At 45.2% G+C, this 23,611-nt stretch overlaps 1 protein-coding gene across 1 annotated transcript in view; it reads right to left on the bottom strand.

Annotated features, from left to right (window-relative positions):
- Nucleotides 1-23,611, bottom strand: part of LOC112256991 (iron-sulfur clusters transporter ABCB7, mitochondrial-like) — a 63,076-nt gene that overhangs the window by 24,817 nt on the left and 14,648 nt on the right. Inside the window, exons 4-8 of the mRNA XM_042326176.1 lie at nt 23,094-23,213; nt 18,276-18,408; nt 12,770-13,038; nt 9,403-9,491; nt 8,589-8,676 (exon numbers count right to left, since the gene is read on the bottom strand). Coding sequence (XP_042182110.1) covers nt 8,589-8,676; nt 9,403-9,491; nt 12,770-13,038; nt 18,276-18,408; nt 23,094-23,213 — 699 coding nt within the window. The remainder of the gene's footprint in view (nt 1-8,588; nt 8,677-9,402; nt 9,492-12,769; nt 13,039-18,275; nt 18,409-23,093; nt 23,214-23,611) is intronic.

The following is a 23,611-nucleotide window of genomic DNA, read 5'->3' as shown; positions in this document are numbered from 1 at the left end:
TTTTTTCTTTCTTCTCCAAGATAAATAATTTTATCGCCTTTCCCCCCCCAAAAAAAATGTTTGTCCAAAAGCCGGCTATTAACGCCTAACGGAAACCCTGGACGAGACATATATCTAATTACATATTCACTCTAGACAAACTCAGCAACAACAATGAAACATCCTTTCACTGTCAACTGCGTTTATTTTCAGCAAACTTAACATGTGTAAATATTTGTATGAACATAACAAGATCCAACAACTGAGACATAAACTGAACATGTTCCACAGGTATTTGTGACTGACAGAAATTGAATAATTTGTCCCTGAACAAAGGGTCGGTCAAAATCAAAATTAACAGTCAGTATCTGGTGTGGCCACCAGCTGCATTAAGTACTGCAATGCATCTCCTCCTCATGGACTGCACCAGATTTGCCAGTTCTTGCTGTGAGATGTTACCCCACTCGTCCTGCAAGGCCCCATGGGAATGCAGCCCTCAAACAGACCACACAGACCAACACTAAAAACATCTCAAAATAGTGAAACAGGTCTACAGGAAATATTACAGAGAAACAGGAAATAAAACAATGCAGGGAAACAACAGGACAGGAAGAAGAAAATCAGTTTATTGGTCGCGTACAAGTTTAGCTTGAGATTGCGGGTGTAGCAAAATGCTGGTGTTCCTAGCTCCAACAGTGTAATGCTGGTGTTCCTAGCTCCAACAGTGTAATGCTGGTGTTCCTAGCTCCAACAGTGTAATGCTGGTGTTCCTAGCTCCAACAGTGCAGCAATATCTAACAATTCTCACACATCTAAAAGTAAAGAATGGAATTAAGAAATGCATATTAGGACGAGCAGTGTCTGAGTATGTATTGTAATATGTAGTATATCTGTATAATACATGGACACACACACACACATATATATATATGATAAAAGAATGATGATAAAAGTTGTTGGGTGAACTATCCTTTTAAACACAAGCATAATATAAATGGTTTCATCAACTAAGCCAAGCTCGAAGTCAGAAAAACAGCCTAACAACAAAACATTCATTATTAGAAGATTATTTTAAAGACATTATTTAATGTTTCTGACCACAGCAGAATTGTTCATATTTTTGAGGTGTAGATGAGATTAAAAATGGTGGCAGTAAACAAAGAGCTGTGCCGGTTTCTGAAATGGCTACACAAGCACTTCCTGTCTGCGCAGGTGAAAAATAAATATTGAAAAATATTTACTGCTCAACGAACACATATCATCATAGTCGAATCTGGATCTGGATGTAAAAAAAAAAACAGAGACAGACAAAATATGTATGTACTGTCCTTGACAGTGTCAGTTCACTCGAAAAATACACCAAAATAAAGAGCATTTTACAATAGAATTCAGAGTTGAGAATTTTGAAAATTGTGAAAGGCTACATTATGTTATGTTTCAGTGCCTACTTTTCCTACTCATTGATTACAGTTGAGATGGATTAATACTTCTATGTTTATTTAACCTTTTATGCCATTTTTTATTTGGAGATTCTGAACTGCTCTTGACTTCAAGTAATGACACTAAATGATATGACTGACTGAAGAATTTAACTCATATATATATATATATATATATATATATATACACACACACACCAATTGTTGAATAGGATGGACTTGACTAGAATACAGTACAAATCACATTTTATTTGTTACATGTGCCAAATACAACCTTACAGTGAAATGCTTACTTACAAGCCCTGAACAGCTTTAATAAGTTAAGAAAAAATAAAGTGTTAAGTAAAAAGAAACATGAAAATAAAAGTAACAAGTAATTAAAGAGCAGCAGTAAAATAACAATAGCGAGACTATATACAAAGGGGTACTGTTACAGAGTCAATGTGCGGGGGCACCGGTTAGTCGAGGTAATTGAGGTAATATGTACGTAGGTAGAGTTAAAGTGACTATGCATAGATAATAACAGAGTAGCAGCAGCGTAAAAGAGGGGTCTGGGTAGCCCTTTGATTAGGTGTTCAGGAGTCTTATGGCTTGGAGGGTAGAAGCTGTTTAGAAGTCTCTTGGACCTCGACTTGGCACTCCAGTACCGCTTTCCGTGACGTAGCAGAGAGAACACTATGACTAGGGTGGCTGGAGTCTGACAATTGTTAGGGCCTTCCTCTGACACCGCCTGGTATAGAGGTCCCGGAAGGCAGGACGCTTGGCCCCAGTGATGTACTGGGCCGTACTCACTACCCTCTGTAGAGCCTTGGGGTCGGAGGCCGAGCAGTTGCCAAACCAGGCAGTGATGCAACCAGGCAGTGATGCAACCAGGCAGTGATGCAACCAGACAGGATGCTCTTGATGGTGTCCACGATCAGCTCCTTCATTTTGTTGACGTTGAGGGAATGTTATTTTCCTGGCATCACTCCAACAGGGCCCTCACCTCCTCCCTGTAGGCTGTCTCATCATTGTTGCTAATCAGTCCTACTTCTGCCGTGTCGTCTGTAAACTTGATGATTGAGTTGGAGGTGTGAGTGGCCACGCAGTCATGGGTGAACAGGGAGTACAGGAGGTGGCTGAGCACGCAGGATCAGCGAAGTGGGAGGTGTTGTTTCCTACCTTCACCACCTGGAGGCGGCCCATCAGGAAGTCAAGGACCCAGTTGCACAGGGCGGGGTTGTGACCCAGGGTATCCAGCTTAATGATGAGCTTGGAGGGTACTATGGTGTTAAATGCTGAGCTGTAGTCAATAAACAGCATTCTCACATAGGTATTCCTCTTGTCCAGATGGGTTTGGGCAGTGGGGTGGCGATTGCATTGTCTGTTGACCTGTTGGGGCGGTATGCAAGCTGAAGTGGGTCTAGGATGTCAGGTAGGGTGGAGGTGATATGGTCCTTAACTAGCCTCTCAAAGCACTTCATGATGACAGAAGTGAGCGCTACGGGGAGGTTGTCATTTAGTTCAGTTACCTTAGCTTTCTGGGAACAGGAACAATGGTGGACATCTTGAAGCAAGTGGGGACATCAGACTGGGATAAGGATTGATTCAATATGTCCGTAAACACTCCAGCCAGCTGGTCTGCGCATCCGCGGTTAGCGATGCCGTCTGGGCCGTCAGCCTTGCAAACACTCTTAAATGTCTTACTCATTTCGGCCACAGAGGAGAGCCCACAGTTCTCGGGAGCAGGCCGGTGGCGCTGTGTTATCCTCAAAGCTGGTCTGCGACGTGGCTGGTTTTCCCTTTGTAATCCGTGATTTCCTGTAGACTCTGCCACATACGTCTCGTGTCTGAGCCGTTGAATTGCGACTCCACTATGTCTCTGTACTGACGTTTTGCCTGTATGATTGCCTTACGGAGGGAATAATTACACTGTTTGTATTCGACCATATTCCCAGTCACCTTGTGGTAAAAAGGATTTATACAGGGGGTACCGGTACTGAGTCAATGTAACTTGTAAAGGGACTACGCATAAATAAACATCAAATCACAGCAGTGTAAAAGCAAAAGGGGGGTCTATTTGATTAATTTTTCAGGCTTTCCTCTAACACACCTATTATATTAGGTCCTGGATGGCAGGAAGCTTGGCCCCAGTGATGTACTGGGCCATACGCACTACCCTCTGTAGCGCATTACGGTCAGATGTCGAGCAGTTGCCATACCAGGCGGTGATGCAACCGGTAAGGATGCTCTCGAGGGTGCAGCTGTAGAAAAAAAGAGGATCTGGGGATCCATGCTAGTCTCCTGAGGGAGAAAAGGTGTTGTTGTGCCCTCTTCACAACTGTAGTAATAGCAGAAGTGATAGGCATCCTGATAAATAAGAATACACAATTGTCCCTTATATCCTAGCAAATGGACGAAGGAGGACGTTTTCTACTGTTGAATTACACCTGGTGAAAAATACATAACGATTTCATTGTATATCCCATCAGGGGCAAATCTGATCAGATTATGTAACAGAAAATACACATGACAGAATATGGGAAATGAGCAGAGCTTCAAGACCCAAAATGTGTTAAATACATTAATGAATGAATTATTATTATTTTACGTTTAATATTACAAATGTAGACAGAGGACATAGAAAAGCCGACCCCCAATATAATCTGGGATGACTTAATGGGGCACATCTCATACTCCGCAAAGGTTCAATCTGAGTTTGAAATTTTAAACAAGGGGAAAAAAAGAGAAAAAAAAAACACCATTTTAGAAAAAGCCCATAAAACATATTTACAAGAAAGAATATAATATTTCTGAACCGAAGCAGGAATACGATCTTTTCCTTTTGAAGAGGGCCAACAACTTCAGGACGCACGGCTCTCGACCTTCGCCTCTCCCGAGTCTGTACGGGAGTTGCAGCGACAAGACACAGTTGTAACTTCCAATTGGATACGACGAAATTGTGGAGTTTATCTTAAAAAATAATAAAACATTAAACACCAGGATTGGACGGCTTTCCCATTGAATAGATATATATATTTTTTTTATTAAGGACAAATTAGCCCCCCCGCCCCTATTTACACAAATGACAACACATGCAATTCAGAGCTTCCTAGATCCATGTATCAAACAGTTATTTCACTTCTATTAAAACCAGGAAGATCTGGAGAGTCCCCGGCCGATTATAGACCTATAAGTTGAATCAATCGGGACAAATAAATAACAAACCAATACGTTTCGAATAGACGTGCTAATAACAGACTTTATATGGGCAAAATCCTTCTGTTCACCTGATTTAGAATTCCTCACAATCAAATGTAGACCGCATTATCTACCAAGAGAATTCTCTTCGATTATAATCACAGCCGTATATATCCCCCCCAAGCAGACACATCGATGGCTCTGAACAACTTTATTTAACTCTCTGCAAACTGGAAACGATTTATCCGGGAGGCTGCATTCATTGTAGCTGGGGATTTTAACAAGGCTAATCTGAAAACAAGACTCCCTAAATTTTATCAGCATATTGATTGCGCAACCAGGGGTGGAAAGACCCTGGATCATTGTTACTCTAACTTCCGCGACGCATATAAGGCCCTGCCCCGCCCCCTTTCGGAAAAGCTGACCACGACTCCATTTTGTTGATCCCTGCCTACAGACAGAAACTAAAACAAGAAGCTCCCACGCTGAGGTCTGTCCAACGCTGGTCCGACCAAGCTGACTCCACACTCCAAGACTGCTTCCATCACGTGGACTGGGAGATGTTTCGTATTGCGTCAGACAACAACATTGACGAATACGCTGATACGGTGTGCGAGTTCATTAGAACGTGCGTTGAAGATGTCGTTCCCATAGCAACGATTAAAACATTCCCTAACCAGAAACCGTGGATTGATGGCAGCATTCGTGTGAAACTGAAGGCACGAACCACTGCTTTTAATCAGGGCAAGGTGTCTGGTAACATGACTGAATACAAACAGTGCAGCTATTCCTCCGCAAGGCTATCAAACAAGCTAAGCGCCAGTACAGAGACAAAGTAGAATCTCAATTCAACGGCTCAGACACAAGAGGTATGTGGCAAGGTCTACAATCAATCACGGACTACAGGAAGAAACCCAGCCCAGTCACGGACCAGGATGTCTTGCTCCCAGGCAGACTAAATAACTTTTTTGCCCGCTTTGAGGACAATACAGTGCCACTGACACGGCCTGCAACGGAATCATGCGGTCTCTCCTTCACTGCAGCCGAAGTGAGCAAGACATTTAAACGTGTTAACCCTCGCAAGGCTGCAGGCCCAGACGGCATCCCCAGCCGCGCCCTCAGAGCATGCGCAGACCAGCTGGCCGGTGTGTTTACGGACATATTCAACCAATCCCTATACCAGTCTGCTGTTCCCACATGCTTCAAGAGGGCCACCATTGTTCCTGTTCCCAAGAAAGCTAAGGTAACTGAGCTAAACGACTACCGCCCCGTAGCACTCACATCCGTCATCATGAAGTGCTTTGAGAGACTAGTCAAGGACCATATCACCTCCACCCTACCTGACACCCTTGACCCACTCCAATTTGCTTACCGCCCAAATAGGTCCACAGACGATGCAATCTCAACCACACTGCACACTGCCCTAACCCATCTGGACAAGAGGAATACCTATGTGAGAATGCTGTTCATCGACTACAGCTCGGCATTCAACACCATAGTACCCTCCAAGCTCGTCATCAAGCTCGAGACCCTGGGTCTCGACCCCGCCCTGTGCAACTGGGTACTGGACTTCCTGACGGGCCGCCCCAGGTGGTGAGGGTAGGCAACAACATCTCCTCCCCGCTGATCCTCAACACTGGGGCCCCACAAGGGTGCGTTCTGAGCCCCCTCCTGTACTCCCTGTTCACCCACGACTGCGTGGCCATGCACGCCTCCAACTCAATCATCAAGTTTGCGGACGACACAACAGTGGTAGGCTTGATTACCAACAACGACGAGACGGCCTACAGGGAGGAGGTGAGGGCCCTCGGAGTGTGGTGTCAGGAAAATAACCTCACACTCAACGTCAACAAAACTAAGGAGATGATTGTGGACTTCAGGAAACAGCAGAGGGAACACCCCCATCCACATCGATGGAACAGTAGTGGAGAGGGTAGCAAGTTTTAAGTTCCTCGGCATACACATCACAGACAAACTGAATTGGTCCACTCACACAGACAGCATCGTGAGGAAGGCGCAGCAGCGCCTCTTCAACCTCAGGAGGCTGAAGAAATTCGGCTTGTCACCAAAAGCACTCACAAACTTCTACAGATGCACAATCGAGAGCATCCTGGCGGGCTGTATCACCGCCTGGTATGGCAACTGCACCGCCCTCAACCGTAAGGCTCTCCAGAGGGTAGTGAGGTCTGCACAACGCATCACCGGGGGCAAACTACCTGCCCTCCAGGACACCTACACCACCCGATGCTACAGGAAGGCCATAAAGATCATCAAGGACATCAACCACCCGAGCCACTGCCTGTTCACCCCGCTGTCATCCAGAAGGCGAGGTCAGTACAGGTGCATCAAAGCTGGGACCGAGAGACTGAAAAACAGCTTCTATCTCAAGGCCATCAGACTGTTAAACAGCCACCACTAACATTGTGTGGCTACTGCCAACACACTGTCAATGACACTGACTCTACTCCAGCCACTTTAATAATGGGAATTGATGGGAAATGATGTAAATATATCACTAGCCACTTTAAACAATGCTACCTTATATAATGTTACTTACCCTACATTATTCATCTCATATGCATACGTAGATACTGTACTCTATATCATCGACTGCATCCTTATGTAACACATGTATCACTAGCCACTTTAACTATGCCACTTGGTTTACATACTCATCTCATATGTATATACTGTACTCGATATCATCTACTGTATCTTGCCTATGCTGCTCTGTACCATCACTCATTCATATATCCTTATGTACATATTCCTTTATCCCCTTACACTGTGTATAAGACAGTAGTTTTTTTGGAATTGTTAGTTAGATTACTTGTTCGTTATTACTGCATTGTCGGAACTAGAAGCACAAGCATTTCGCTACACTCGCATTAACATCTGCTAACCATGTGTATGTGACAAATAAAATTTGATTTGATTTGATTTGATTTGATTTTAAAACCTCTCTTTTTCGTCTGAGTTTGATGTCTTCCTGAGTCTGAGAGTTTAATCTTCCTGACTTGGAATTGCATCAACTCGCCACTCAAGGCTTTTATTTGCGACCTTTAAAATGCACTAAAGAGGAACAATGGGTACATGCTCATCCCCAGAGTCTTTTCACTGCACACTACCCTTACCCACCTGGACTAAATAAATGCATGTGTGAGAATGATGTTCATCGACTACAGCTCGGCCTTCAACACCATAATGTCCTTTAAGTTAATTACAAAGCTCACAGCCCTGGGTCTGAACTCCTCCCTATGAAACTGGGTCCTGGACTTCCTGACGGGCCGCCTCCAGGTGGTGAAGGTAGGCAACATTACCTCCTCGACACCGATTCTCAACACAGGGGCCCCACCAGGGTGCGTCCTCAGTCCCCTTCTGTACTCCCTCCAGGACACCATTAGGTGCCGACTGCCTGCCCACCAGGTCACCATTAGGTGCCGACTGCCTGCCCACTAGGACACCATTAGTTGTGACTATTAAACACTGTGATAACACCTGTACATGTGCTGGAGGGGGGGTTATTAAACGGATGTCCGGGCAGGAGGTGTTATTGCGGATGTCCGGGCAGGAGGTGTTATTGCGGATGTCCGGGCAGGAGGGGGTGTTATTGTGGATGTCCGGGCAGGAGGGGGTATTGCGGATATCCGGGCAGGAGGGGGCGGGTGTTATTGTGGCTGTCCGGGTGGGGGTGTTATTGCGGATGTCCGGGCAGGAGGGGGTATTGCGGATGTACGGGCAGGGGGGGGGGTATTGCGGATATCCGGGCAGGAGGGGGAGGTGTTATTGTGGCTGTCCGGGTAGGGGGGTGTTATTGTGGATGTACGGGCAGCGGGGGTATTGCGGATGTCTGGGCGGGGTGGGGGGGGGTATGGGGATGTATTAATTCCTCCAAGTAACATGAATATCTATCCATGTCACTGAGCAGCAGACGATTAAGGCGGAGAAGAAAGGTGGAGAAGGAGAGAGCAGAGAGAGAAACGGTCTCACCTTAACAGTCTCATAGTTGAGTAAAGAGTCAATAGCAGCGTTTCCTGCCTCGTTGTCTGCCTTGTTCATCTCTATCCTGAAGCGAGTCCTAGAGAACAAGATGGACGACAAGGGTTACACAGCTGGGAAGAATTCACAGGAAAAGGTAGCTTCAGCTTTTCTAAACTGCTAGCTATAGCTAGGCCAACCACATTCAGAGCATTCGCTAAGTATTCAGACCCCTTTTCCATTTAGTTACAGCCTTTTTTCCTCATCAATGTTGAATGCCCCATAACACCACACCCCATGACACCACACCCCATGATGCCAAAGCAAAAAACTGGTTTAGAATGTTTTGCAAATGTAAAAATTAAAAAAATTAAAAAACTGAAATATTACATTTACAGTACCAGTCAACAGTCTGGACACACCTACTGATTCAAGGGTTTTTCCTTTTTTTTCTATTTTCTATATTGTAGAATAATAGTGAAGACATCAAAACTAGGAAACAACACATATGGAATCATGTAGTAACCAAAAAAGTTGTTAAACAAATGAAAATATAATTTCAGATTTTTCAAAGTAGCCACCCTTTGCCTTGATGACAGCTTTGCACACTCTTGGCATTCTCTTAACCAGCTTCACCTGGAAGGCTTTTCCAACAGTCTTGAAATCCTCATCTAATTTGGAATAAGGCTGCAACATATCAAAATGTGGAAAAAGTCAATGTGTCTGAATACTTTCTGAAGGCACTGCATTTACCTAGTACAATGAACACCAACAGGTAGCTACGGTGAAGGCCATCTGTCAACAACAACAACCTAGTGGACATTACCTCCACTGTGTGACAGCAATGGTGAAGGCTGTATATGCTCCCAGAGTACCCAGAGTCACCGCAGCAAATTCCACCCCGCATTTATAATACTGAGGAGAGAGAGAGACAGACATGTTAATATTGTAGAAAAGAAGAAAGCATAATGCTGAGTAAAGAGGGAGAAAGACATACACCTGGAGGTGGATAAAGACATTACCAAGCTATCATTACAACGTTTGACTATAGCTAGAACAGAGCAGAACATCAGGAGATAAACAAGACGAGCCATTAGTCTCACCAGGTAGATAACACTAATATAATATAAAGACATTACCAAGCTAGAACATCAGGAGAATAACAAGACGAGCCATTAGTCTCACCAGGTAGCTAACACTATTATAATATAAAGACTCCAGCCACCTAACCCATAGACTGTTCACTCTGCTCCCTAAACTGTGGATTTGCACAAACTGTCAGAAACAGTGTCAGTTAAGCTCATCTGCGTGCTCGTCGTCCTCACCAGGATCTTGACCCGACTGCAGTTCGGCGTCGTGACCGACTTCCTAACCGACTGTACCGGGCAGATGGCAGACCACATGTCTGGCGTAGTGTGGGCGAGCGGTTTGCTGATATCAACTTTGAACAGACGAGATCCTGAGGCGGCCCCATGTAGCAAAGATCTGTACACAATTCCTGGAAGATAAAACTGTCCTTGAGTACGTTCCAGTTCCCGGCAATATCCAACAACACACAGCCATTGAAGAGGAATGGGACAACATTCCACAGGCCACAATCCACAGCCTGATCAACTCAACACGAAGGAGATGTCATACGACAATGGGCCTAAGGATCTTGTCACGGTGTCTCTGTGCATTCAAACTGTCATGGATAAAATGGCGGTGTGTGAAGCTCGCCGCCATTAAACTCTGGAGTGAAGAATCACGCTTCACCATCTGGCATTCTGACGGACAAATCTTGGTTTGGCAGATGCCAGAAGAACGCTACCTGCCGCAAAGCATCGTGCCAACTGTAAAGTTTGGTGGAGGAGAAATAATGGTCTGGGGATGTTTTTAATGGATGGGACTAGGCCCCTTAGTCCCAGTGAAGGAACATCTTAACACAACAGCATACAATAACATTCTAGACAATTGTGCTTCCAACTTTGCGGCAACAGTTGGGGGCCTTTTCCTGTTTCAGCATGACAATGCCACCGTGCACAGAGGTCCATACAGAAATAGTTTGTCTAGATTGTTGTGGAAGAACTTGACTTGGCTGCACAGAACCCTGACCTCAACCACAATGAACACCTTTGGGATGAATTGGAACGCCGAATGCGAGCCAGGCCTAATCAGCCCCGACCTCACTAATGGTCTCGTGGCTGAATGGAAGCGTCTCTGCATCAATGTTCCAACATCTAGTAAAAAGTCTTCCCAGAAGAGTGGAGGCTGTTACAGCAGCAAAGGGGGGACCAACTCCATATTAATGCCCATGATTTTGGAATGAGATGTTGGACGAGCAGGTGTCCACATACTATTGGTCATGTGGTGGACTTCCATAGAAATGTTCACCTGGTACCTGGGGTCCTTCAGATGAGTCATGTGAGGCCTGTGGGCATCCTATATCAAAACCACGTCAGTGTAGCCCAAACTGTTCAGACAGAAGTTGGCAGATCAGCTGTACCGACTTCAGACGAGACCCAAGACGCTTGTGGTGGGGTTGTAGAACAAAACGGAGAACACCATCCTGTTCCTGAGAGTCACCCAAACCACTCGGACTCCAGAGACGTGAGAAGACCAAATTTGGGATAATCTGACAAACCCTGCTCTAGCCCGGACACCTTTCACCAGATGCAGAAGTCGACATCGGCGGATGTGGCATATTGAGACGCATCCAATGCAAAAATAACAGATACCTCTGGCTTAAACAGGCAGATATTTATGGGGACTGTATTACAATAATTCGATTTCCAAGAGGGTGCTGACATTGACCTTGGGCGTTTAAAGTGTTCATAGAATATAAATCCATATTCTGAGTCTAATATTTTTGCCCATGATCATGTACTAACTTATAAAACAGCTCACTGTTTGCACAACTGCATCTTTTCCGTAGGACAATCGAGAAACGCAGGGCAGAATCAACTAGGGAATCAAAACTCAGGGCAGGATCAACTAGGGAATCAAAACACAGGGCAGGATCAAATAGGGAATCAAAACACAGGGCAGAATCAACTAGGGAATCAAAACACAGGGCAGAATCAACTAGGGAATCAAAACACAGGGCAGAATCAACTAGGGAATCAAAACACAGGGCAGGATCAACTAGGGAATCAAAACACAGGGCAGGATCAACAATGTTATCATGGTGTTTATTTCACCTTTATTTAACTAGGCAAGTCAGTTAAGAACAAATTCTTATTTTCAATGAGGGCCTAGGAACAGTGGGTTAACTGCCTGTTCAGGGGCAGAACGACAGATTTGTACCTTGTCAGCTCGGGGATTTGAACTTGCACGCTTTCGGTTACTAGTCCAACGCTCTAACCACTAGGCTGCCCTCGACCCCCAAATCTTGGGGTCGAGAATGGGCGGAATTAAAGATTTGGGAAAAGGACATTGTTACATTTGAGCACGTACAAGTTGTTAACATTATACCCCGTAGAAGACTACAGTACAGGGGCAGTGTCGGTACTCACTCAGGGGCAGTGTCGGTACAGGGGCAGTGTCGGTACAGTGTCGGTACTCACTCAGGGGCAGTGTCGGTACAGTGTCGGTACTCAGGGGCAGTGTTGGTACAGTGTTGGTACTCAGGGGCAGTGTTGGTAGTCAGGGGCAGTGTTGGTACAGTGTCGGTACTCACTCAGGGGCAGTGTCGGTACAGTGTCGGTACTCAGGGGCAGTGTTGGTACAGTGTCGGTACTCACTCAGGGGCAATGTAGGTACAGTGTTGGTACTCAGGGGCAGTGTTGGTACAGTGTCGGTACTCAGGGGCAGTGTTGGTAGTCAGGGGCAGTGTTGGTACAGTGTCGGTACTCAGGGGCAGTGTCGGTACTCAGGGGCAGTGTTGGTACAGTGTCGGTACTCAGGGGGCAGTGTTGGTAGTCAGGGGCAGTGTCGGTACAGTGTCGGTACTCAGGGGCAGTGTTGGTACAGTGTCGGTACTCACTCAGGGGCAATGTAGGTACAGTGTTGGTACTCAGGGGCAGTGTTGGTAGTCAGTGTTGGTACAGTGTTGGTACTCAGGGGCAGTGTTGGTAGTCAGGGGCAGTGTTGGTACAGTGTCGGTACTCAGGGGCAGTGTCGGTACAGTGATATATGCTCCTACTCTCCTGTCAAACTAACACAGTAATGTTCATGATAGTATGGATATATGGAGGCAGGAGGACTTTACCCACCAGGATAGCAGAGACCAGCCCCATCTCAAAAACAGTGGGTCCCAGGTTGAAGACAATGGCAGAGAGGACGAAGGAGATGCCCCTGGTGCCCCTATCAATGGCCTTTGACATCGCCCCCGTCTGTCGGGACAGGTGGAAGCCCAGGTCCAGGCTGTGGAGGTGCAGGAACACGTTCTTGGCGATACGCCGGATGGAACTCTGGGCCACCTTCCCGAACACGGCGTTACGCAGCTCGTTGAAGAGGGCCGAACCGGCACGGGACACACCGTCTGGGAGAAGAGGGAAAGAGAGGATTTCGTCAGGGCTTTGGCAACATAGGGGCGGAGCTCAGCGGAGAGAGGGGCAAGCCAACCTTTGGAGTTATCAGGTAAAGACAAAAATAGAGATCCATTGATTTGATTAAACTAGGCAAATCAAATGAGGTTAACCTCAGGTACTTGAAAAAATACATACTATTAGGGTTAAATACTATTAGGACCCAGGTCTGGCTCAAAATGGACATGGCTGACAAATCTAGCCTGAATTTATGAGAGAGGAGACTGTTTGGGCCCAGGCCAGACTGGTAACTCTAATGAATTTATCCTCTGCAGCAGAGGTAACTCTGGGTCTTCCATTCCTGTCGCTGTCCTCATGAGAGCCAGTTTCATCATAGCGCTTGATGGTTTTCGCGACTGGACTTGAAGAAACTTTCAAAGTTGTTTAAACTGTTCCGTATTGACTGACCTTCATGTCTTAAAGTAATGGACTGTCGTTTCTCAAAACAAACTTTGTCACATGCGCCAAATACAACAAGTTTAGACTTCACCGTGAAATTCTTACTTTCAAGCCCTTAACCAACAGCGGACGTCAAGAAGAGTTAAGAAAATATTTACCAAGTACACTAAAGTAAAAAGTAACACAATAAGAATAACGATAACGAGGCTACATACAGGGGGCACCGGTACTGAGTCAGTGTGCGGGGGTACAGGTTAGTTGAGGTCCTTTGTACATGTAGGTAGGGGTGAAGTGACTATGCATAGATAATAAACAGCAGGTAGCAGCAGTGTACAAAAGGGAGGGGGGTGGGAGGGGTCAATGTAAATTGTCCGGTGGAGATTTTATTAATTGACCAGCAGTCTAATGGGTTAAGGAGCTTTTTGGTCAAAGACTTAGCACTCCGGTACGGCTTGCCGAGCGGTAGCAGAAAAATGTGGGCTTTCCCCGCCTATTATATAGGTCCTGGATGGCAGGAAGCTTGGCCCCAGTGATGTACCGGTCCGTTCGCACTACCCTCTGTAGAGCCTTATGGTCAGATGCCTAGCAATTGCCATACCAGGTGATGCAACCGGTCAGGATGCTCTTGATGGTGCAGCTGCAGAACTTTGAGGATCTGGGGACCCATGCCAAATCTTTTCAGTCACCTGAGGGGGAAAAGGTTTTGAGATGCCCTCTTCACGACTGTCTTGGTATGTTTGGACCATGTTAGTTTGTTGGTGATGTGGACACCAAGGAACTTGAAACTCTAGACCTGCTCCACTACAGCCCCGTCAATGTTAATGGGGGCCTGTTCAACTTGCCTTTTCCTGTAGTCCACGATAATCTCCTTTGTCTTGCTCACATTAAGGGAGAGGTTGTTGTCGTCTCTGACCACCTCCCTATAGGCCGCCTCATAGTTGTCTGATCAGGCCACTGTTGTCGCCCAATAAACTTGGTGTTGGAGTCGTGTTTAGCCACGCAGTGGTGGGTGAGCAGGGAGTACAGGAGGGGGCTGAGCACACACCCCTGAGGGGCCCCTGTGTTGAGGATCAGCATAGCAGACGTGTTGTTGCCTACCCTTACCACCCGGGGGCAGCCCGTCAGGAAGTTCAGGATCCAGTTGCAGAGGGAGGTGTTTAGTCCCAGAGTCCTTAGCTTAGTGATGAGCTTTGAGGGCACTATGGTGTTGAACGCTGAGTTGTAGTCAATGAACAGCATTCTCACATAGTTGTTCCTTTTGTCTAGTTGATAAAGGAGAGTGTGGAGTGCGATTGAGATTGCATCATCTGTGGATTTGTTGGGGCGGTAAGTGAATTGGAGTGGGTTTAGGGTGTCCGGGAGGATGCTGTTGATGTGAGCCATGACCAGCCTGTCAAAGCACTTCATGGCTACCGAGGTGAGTGCCACAGGGCGGTAATCAGTTAGGCAGGTTACCTTCGCTTCCTTGGGCAAAGGGACTATGGTGGTCTGTTTGAAACATGTAGGTATTACAGACTCGGTCAGGAAGAGGTTGAAAATGTCAGTGAAGACACTTGCCAGTTGGTCAGCGCATGCTTTGAGTACACGTCCTGGTAATCCGTCTGGCCCAGCAGCTTTGTGAATGTTGATCTGTTTAAAGGTTTTGTTCACATCGGCCACCGAGAGCATTATCACACAGTCATCCAGAACAGCTGGTGCTCTTGTGCATGCTCCAAAGTGATCATAAAAGGCATTTAGCCAGTGTGGTAGGCTCGCGTCACTGGGCAGTTCGCGTCTGAATTTCACATCTGAAGGCATAGCGGGATTTCTTAGAAGCGTCCGGATTAGTCTCCCGCTCCTTGAAAGCGGAAGCTCTAGCCTTTAGCTCAATGCGGATGTTGCCTGTAATTTATTGGGATATGTACGTACGAATGCTGCCTGTAATCCATGGCTTCTGTACATTCACTGTGGGGACGACGCCATCGATGCACTTATTGATGAAGCCAATGACTGATGTGGTGTATTCCTCAATGCCATTGGATGAATCCCGGAACATATTCCAGTCTGTGCTAGCAAACCAATCCTGTAGTGTAGCATCCGCGTCGTCTCACCACTTCCGTATTGACTGAGTCACTGGTACTCCCTGCTTTAGTTTTTGCTTGAAAACAGGAATCAGGAGGATAGAATTATGGTTAGATATGCCAAATGGAGTGCAGGGTACAGCTTTGTATGCATCTCTGTGTGTGGAGTAAAGGTGGTCTAGGATTTCTTTTTCCTCTGGTTGCACGTGACATGCTGGTAAAATTTTGGTAAAACTGATTTAAGTTTGCAAGTAGGAGCACCACTTCTGGGTGAATATATCTTTGCTTATTTGAGCTGTTCTTGACATAATATGGACTTGGTCTTTTACCAAACGGGGCTCTCTTCTGTATACCCCCCCTACTTTGTCTCAACACAACTAATTTGCTCAAATAAATTAAAAAAGAAAGAAATTCCACAAATTCACTTAACAAGGCACACCTGTTAATTGAAATGCATTCCTGGTGACTACCTCATGAAGCTGGTTGAGAGAAGGCCAAGAGTGTGCAAAGCTGTCAAGGCAAAGGGTGGCTATTTGAATTCTCAAATATAAAATATATTTTGATTTGTTTAACACTTTTTTGGTTACTACATGATTCCATATATGTTATTTCATAGTTTGTCTTCACTAATATTCTACAATGTAGAAAATAGTAAAAATAAAGAAAAACCCTTGAATGAGTAGGTGTACTAAAACGTTTGACCGGTAGTGTATGTTTGGGTTTCTTGCGGTCAATTTGACATCTATTTGTAATTATGATTCGGTCCATCCGCTCAAGAAAAAAAATTGTAGCGCAGCTGAATCTAGTTCATGATCCCTGCTAGAGTGTCTACATGGTTCGTACAGAGTGTGGCAAGTCAAATTCAAGGACTTAAGTACTTTTTCAAACACTAATATTTATTTTCAAGGACTATTTGTAATAGTTCCTATTATGCAATTATTTCTAGTCACCACAAGGTGGCAGTATATCACCACATTCTCATTGGTGGAAAAAACCAACCTACGTACTATTCATCACTACCTTACAAGCTCTACTCAATATTATGTGTTTCACTACATACATGAGTGGTAAGTCAGGACTGATGTTGACTTTCCCATCACATAATGACATGAAAGTGAATTCTGACAGCGTAAAAGGCCATTCTATTTAAAGATGCTCTCCCTGCTAGTTTCAATGAATCTCCGTCTCTCCTTTGCCTCCTTCATTGCAGCCTAACACAACTGTCTCTCACTACTCACTGTAAACAAAAATGTATTTTGTTCTAAGAATTTCTAGTAACCCAACTTCTGATTATAGCTAGGTAGCTAGCTTAATATCAGTCAACTTCTCTTGCTGTGGTCAGGCTCTGTTCAACATTAGCTTCTAACCTCCTCCTTCTAGCCAGCTAGTTATAACTAGCTACCTGGCTAACAGCCAGAGCCCTTGAACTACCTAAACATCTGACTGAAATATCAGCGACTACTTACCGGTTATAAACTCATTCTTCGAGAGTCAGGTTTTTTTTGTTTGGAGGATGTCTGTTGACAGGAGTCTCTGCCACTTACTACTGTAGGTCTGGGTTGAGGTAGTTTGTTTCACCTATCGGCCTATGTCGTGGGCGGAATTCCCCATTGGACAGAGTGGTGAGTGAATGTGCTGCTAACAAGGTAAATCAGAGAGAGCAGGTGAACATAACGATTTTACCTGGATCATTCATGATTCTACTCGTTGACAGAGGTAGGTCAATCAGAGGAACGTGAGAGTTAGACACGATAAGAACTCAGATCAATAACATTTAGCGTTCTGAACATTGATCAACGCTAGGACAAGTGGGTATACAATAATTATCAATATAGAAAAGCGAGTAAACGCTAAAAAATATACGCTAAAATATTTTTAAAGAATTGTGTAGATGGGTCTGGCAGAACCCTCTACTACATCCCCAAATGGGTCTGTCAAAACCATTCATAAACATCAATATCCTGCAGGCAGGGTTGAATCTGCCTTGCTGGGAGGCAGTGTGGGTGGAATGAGCGATCTCGCCTTGCCTAATCAGTCAGTTATGTATCGCCTGGCAACCGGAGCGCCAAACACATGAGGAAATACAATTCTGTAGTATGCCTAGGAATTCACAAGGCCTAATATATATATATATATTAGGGAGATAATTGTTTATTCCATGTGTAACTCTGTGTTGTCTGCTCACACTGCTATGCTTTATCTTGGCCAGGTCGCAGTTGCAAATGAGAACTTGTTCTCAACTAGCCTACCTGGTTAAATAAAGGTGAAATAAAAATAAAAAATAAATAAAATATCTATTTTAACATTTTTGATCATTTTCTGTTCTCCTCTCCTTTTAATTCAAGTACTTTTCAAGTACCAACTTGAGAAAGCGTCAGATTTTCAAGGTATCCCAGTACTTGAATATCAGTATGCCAAATTCAAATACTTTAAGCACCTCAAGCGAATCCTGGTGTCTAGCTAGCTACCGTTGTTCATTAGTTGTTTTCATCAGCAGTCAGAGCCAGGGTTAGACGATGGAGGCAGTCTGGACTCATAGGAAGGACTGGTCACCAACACCCTGACCTCTGACCTCTAGTCTATTCACGGAGTGACAGCAGAGAGGTCGGGACACAGACTAGGTTTGATATACTTATTGTTTAATGGTTCCCAGATTGATTCTATAATAACTCCTGGACTGACAATATTCTGTTCCAAGATATTCAAATACATTCATTTTTTGTGGGACTTACAGCCAATCAGAACAGCAGTTGCCATGGTAGCCACGGTGCTGGGGGCGTCGCTCAAGTTCAACATATGACCTGACAGTCCATTCAGCTCGTCCACAGCATACTTAAACATGAAGGGTACCATCACGTTGGTCATCTAGAGAGCGAGGGGGGGAGAGATGTGAAATCATTAATTTCTCTGATGATAGAAGCTAGGTGCAATACGGCTGGCTGTGTGTGGGCTTGTATTACTATCCTGGTGGGGACCAGAGAAGTCAGGATAGGAAAACAAGGAAATGTTCCACAGGTAAGCTATCGGTTCCAGAAATCAGGAATGCAGACACTCTATAGACCTCTATATCTACATGAATGACTGTCCAACATACCCAGTATAACAGGTGGTGGTGGTTACTACTAACCTAAACATTTTAATCAATATACATTTAAAACAAATATTCAATGAGTATTGTTAAAGGAAACACAGGCACCACATTACTACAAGACAAAACAGCTCCATCAAGCCTGATGGTTCGTAGGAAAGATGTTTTATTTTAAATATGGAAACACACTTTTAAAGGAAGTGGAACGAGGTAATGTCTTAGTGTGGGAAGAATGCATTGCCTTACCTTGTATGCGGTACAAATCACATTATTATGGGAGCACCTTCGAGAGTATGAATTAGGCTGTTTGAGAAGGTTTGAATCTTAAGCTACCTGCCTACACATTGTTGAGGAGTTTGGAGGGTACTATGGTGTTGAAGGCTGAGCTGTAGTCAATGAACAGCATTCTCACATAGGTGTTCCTTTTGTCCAGGTGGGAAAGGGCAGTGTGGAGTGTTATTCGTCATCTATGGATCTGTAGGGGCAGTATGTGAATTGGACCATTGGGTCCAGGGTGTCTGGGATGATGGTGTTGATGTGAGACATTACCAGCCTTTCATGGCTATAGGATGTAAATGGGCGATAGTCCGTAGCACATGTTAACTTGGCATTCTTGGGCACGGGGACTACGGTGGTCTGCTTGAAACATGTTGGTATTACAGACTGGGTCATGGAGAGGTTGAAAATGTCTGAAGACACTTGCATTCTGGGTACATGTCCTGGTATTCTGTATTTGCCTGTTTGATGGCTCGTCTCATTCTAAAAATCTGGCAATAAAAGCCCAGGAGTCAATGAATGAACGATACAGGTGACATTTCCCAGCTTTAACCCTGATGACAATAGGGGCTGAGTGTTTACAACACTGTCCCTCCGGTCTCCTGGAACTAACCACTGCTGCCGAGACAACTGAAATGCCTTGCAGAACAGCCAAAACATGACTACTGCTGACTACTACTGCTGCAATAACCTCACTCCAGGCTATTGCATACAGTATTTAAGCCTGCGATATCAACAATTTAAAGTTGGCCTTAGTAGGAGTGATCATTGAATTTATATGAGAGTGACCTTACTGAGTAAAGTTTAGGTAATTTAAGCAAATCACATGTCTGCGAGGCGTGGCTCCAAATGGAACCAAAACACATATAGGGGAGGGTTAGGGGAAAGAGCTGTGTGAGATGATTGGTTAGTAGATTAAGCCGATGCACTGGGAGCTTCTCCTTGTCGTTCTATTGGCTAATGAAGGACAAGTTTGACGAGTTGGTCCACCAGACTCTTTGCGCATTTGGGAGGAAGTGTCTGGTAACAAGATTACTGATACGATGGATGGGGTCTTTTCCAATTATAAAGCTGAAGATAATCCTCGTTTAACACACCGTGCCAATCTCAACATCAGGTAAAATAGACTGAGGTAGAGATAAAGACTTCTGGTCTAGACGGAGAGATGAGGATACTCTGTGCCCTCAGGCCATGGCAGGACCGGTGCGGTGCCGCATAACCCCCGGTGCGGTGCCGCCCAACCCCCCGGTGCGGTGCCGCCCAACCCCCCGGTGCGGTGCCGCCCAACCCCCCGGTGCGGTGCCGCCCAACCCGGTATTTTATTACAAACAGGATTCAAATGGAACTCAACATTTAATTTGGTCAACGATCTGCATGAGCTGGCGCCAACCCAGAAAAAATGGTTTAGTGTAGAGGTGCTGACTAACGCAGAATAAACTGGAAGCTAGAAAAACAGAGTCTCCATACGTATAACCTCCGTCATTTAAATGGGTGAAAAAAACAACGTTTCATCATCACTGTGCCTTCAACGATCTACACAAAACACTGTCAAAGTAAAATAAGAAATGAAAACAGTAATATACATCTTCATTAAATAAGTGTTCAGCTCCCTGAGTCAATACAGGTTAGAAACACCTTTGGTAGCGACTACAGCAGGGACTCTCCTTGGTGAACTCTCATAAGAGATTTGAACACCTGGATTGTACAATATTTTCCCATTATTCTATTCAAAATAAATTCTTAAAAGCTCTTTCAAGGTGTTGGGGATTATGGCTAGACAACCATTCAAGTCAAGTATTGACATAGATTTTCAAGCAGATTTAAGTAAAAATAAAAACACTTGGCCACTCAAGCATTCAATGTCTTCTTGGCAAGCAACTCCAATGTAGATATGGCCTTGTGTTTTAGGTTATTGTCCTACTGAAAGATGAATTCGTCTCCCAGGAAAGCAGACTGAACCAGGTTTTCCCTCTAGGATTTTTCCTGTGCTGAATTCCATCCCTTTCTTTTCATCCTGAAAAACTCCCCAGTCTTTTGTCGATGTCAAGAATACCCATAACCATGCTTGAAAATAAAGAGGCAGTTACTCAATGAGGCGTTTGATTTTCCACAAATGTTAAGGCTTTGCATTTAGGCCCAACATTTTGTTTTGTACAGTATTACTTTAGTGCCTCAGTGCATGTTTCGGAATATTTGTAATCTTATCACTCTGTCGTTTAGGTCATTATTGTGGAATCACTACAATGTTGTTGATCCATCCTCAGTTCACCCATCACAGCCATCGACCTCTGTAGCCATTTTAAAATCACCAATGGCCTCATGGTGACATCCCTAAGCAGTTTCCTTCCTCTCCTGCAGCTCAGTCCAGAAGGGCGTGTGGTTTACAGTGTTTTCAGGTTGGCTATACAGCTGATTACAAACTAACTTTCAGGCGGTTACTAGAGCCGCTAGTCAGAAGGAGAAAAAAAAGTCTGCTGACCCACTAGAATTAACCTAAATGTAGCAGGCATAAAAGAAAACACCTGAGCGAAGTTGACACATCCGGTTGAAGATGGCTGTATCCCTGAGAACCAGAAGCACCCAGTTGAAGATGGCTGTATCCCTGAGAACCAGAAGCACCCGGTTGAAGATGGCTGTATCCCTGAGAACCAGAAGCACCCGGTTGAAGATGGCTGTATCCCTGAGAACCAGAAGCACCCGGTTGAAGATGGCTGTATCCCTGAGAACCAGAAGCACCCGGTTGAAGATGGCTGTATCCCTGAGAACCAGAAGCACCCAGTTGAAGATGGCTGTATCCCTGAGAACCAGAAGCACCCAGTTGAAGATGGCTGTATCCCTGAGAACCAGAAGCACCCGGTTGAAGATGGCTGTATCCCTGAGAACCAGAAGCACCCGGTTGAAGATGGCTGTATCCCTGAGAACCAGAAGCACCCGGTTGAAGATGGCTGTATCCCTGAGAACCAGAAGCACCCGGTTGAAGGTGGCTGTATCCCTGAGAACCAGAAGCACCCGGTTGAAGATGGCTGTATCCCTGAGAACCAGAAGCTCCCGGTTGAAGATGGCTGTATCCCTGAGAACCAGAAGCACCCAGTTGAAGATGGCTGTATCCCTGAGAACCAGAAGCACCCGGTTGAAGATGGCTGTATCCCTGAGAACCAGAAGCACCCGGTTGAAGATGGCTGTATCCCTGAGAACCAGAAGCACCCGGTTGTTGGCAACGCCGATAAGGGTGCACTAGAATTAACAATATGCATCTTCTAGACAGGACAGGAGCCTGTCAGTCACAAAGGTGACAGAGAAACACTGCTGGTTTGTATTTGGAGCAATACGATTGGCCATTCATTCAAGTATCATCCAGAGCTCCCACGAGTCACAACTTCTCGAGCAGTCCAGGAGTTGATGCCATCACACAACACGCCAGAGCAGTCCAGGAGTTGATGCCATCACACAACACGCCAGAGCAGTCCAGGAGTTGATGCCATCACACAACACGCCAGAGCAGTCCAGGAGTTGATGCCATCACACAACACGCCAGAGCAGTCCAGGAGTTGATGCCATCACACAACACGCAGAGCAGTCCAGGAGTTGATGCCATCACACAACACGCCAGAGCAGTCCAGGAGTTGATGCCATCACACAACACGCCAGAGCAGTCCAGGAGTTGATGCCATCACACAACACGCCAGAGCAGTCCAGGAGTTGATGCCATCACACAACACGCCAGAGGAGTTAGCAGCAGTCAGGAGTTGACGCCCTAGTGGGTTAACGGTCTTGATCAGGGGCAGAACAGATATTTACCTTGTCAGCACGGGTATTCGATCTTGCAACCTTATTTATGGGCCCAATGCTCTAACCACGAGGCTCCCTGCTGACCCATATTTCACAGAGGAAGGGTTAGTCCTTCAAAAATCATGTCAACTCCTATTATTTCATCCAGAGTGAGTCCATGTAACTTATTATGTGATTTATTAAGACACATTTTACTCCTGAACTATATTTTAGTTATTTAATTATTCATTTGTAAAAATGTGTAGAATTCTATTTTCACTTTGACACTGAGTATTGTGTAGATATATATTTCAATCCCACATTGTAACTCAACAAAATGTGAAAAAGGTCTGATGCGTAGACTTTCTAGAAGCACTGTACTTCCCAGCCAGCAGCTGTCTGTCTTCCAGCAGCCTACCTTAGCTCCAGCCAGCAGCCCCAGGGCGATGGCTACTCTAGCCCGAAGATCAGGCCGGTCCTTGGGCCACACGTAGGACAACATGTTAGACAAGATGGTCCGGGAATTCACCTCCTTCAACTGCCACCAGGACACAAGAAAAACACTGTTAGATTATATAATTGTTTATTCACATGGGTCAATTGGTAGAGCATGGCGGTTGCAAAGACAAGGAATTTGGGTTTGATTCCCGCTGGGGCCTCCTATACACACACATGACTAAGTTGCTTCGGATAAAAGCGGCTGCTGAATGGCATCCACTATTATTTATGTATTTGTTCCTCCTCACTGACCACAGAACAGGAAGGTAACGGACCAAACGTCACAAAACTTTGGAAAAAGCTGCACTCGTCCAAAACATAGACAGAGTAACGATAGACAGAGTAGAAGTAATAATAAAAATAGTCCGTAATATTCAGAGTAACTGTAATAGTCAGCCAGAGTAACTGTAATAGTCAGCCAGAGTAACTGTAATAGTC

The sequence above is a fragment of the Oncorhynchus tshawytscha genome, linkage group LG08 (assembly GCF_018296145.1).
Source record: "Oncorhynchus tshawytscha isolate Ot180627B linkage group LG08, Otsh_v2.0, whole genome shotgun sequence".
NCBI classification, from domain to species: Eukaryota; Metazoa; Chordata; class Actinopteri; order Salmoniformes; family Salmonidae; genus Oncorhynchus; species Oncorhynchus tshawytscha.
The sequence above is the reverse complement of the archived record's forward strand: the minus strand, read 5'-3'. Positions and strand labels throughout refer to the sequence as shown.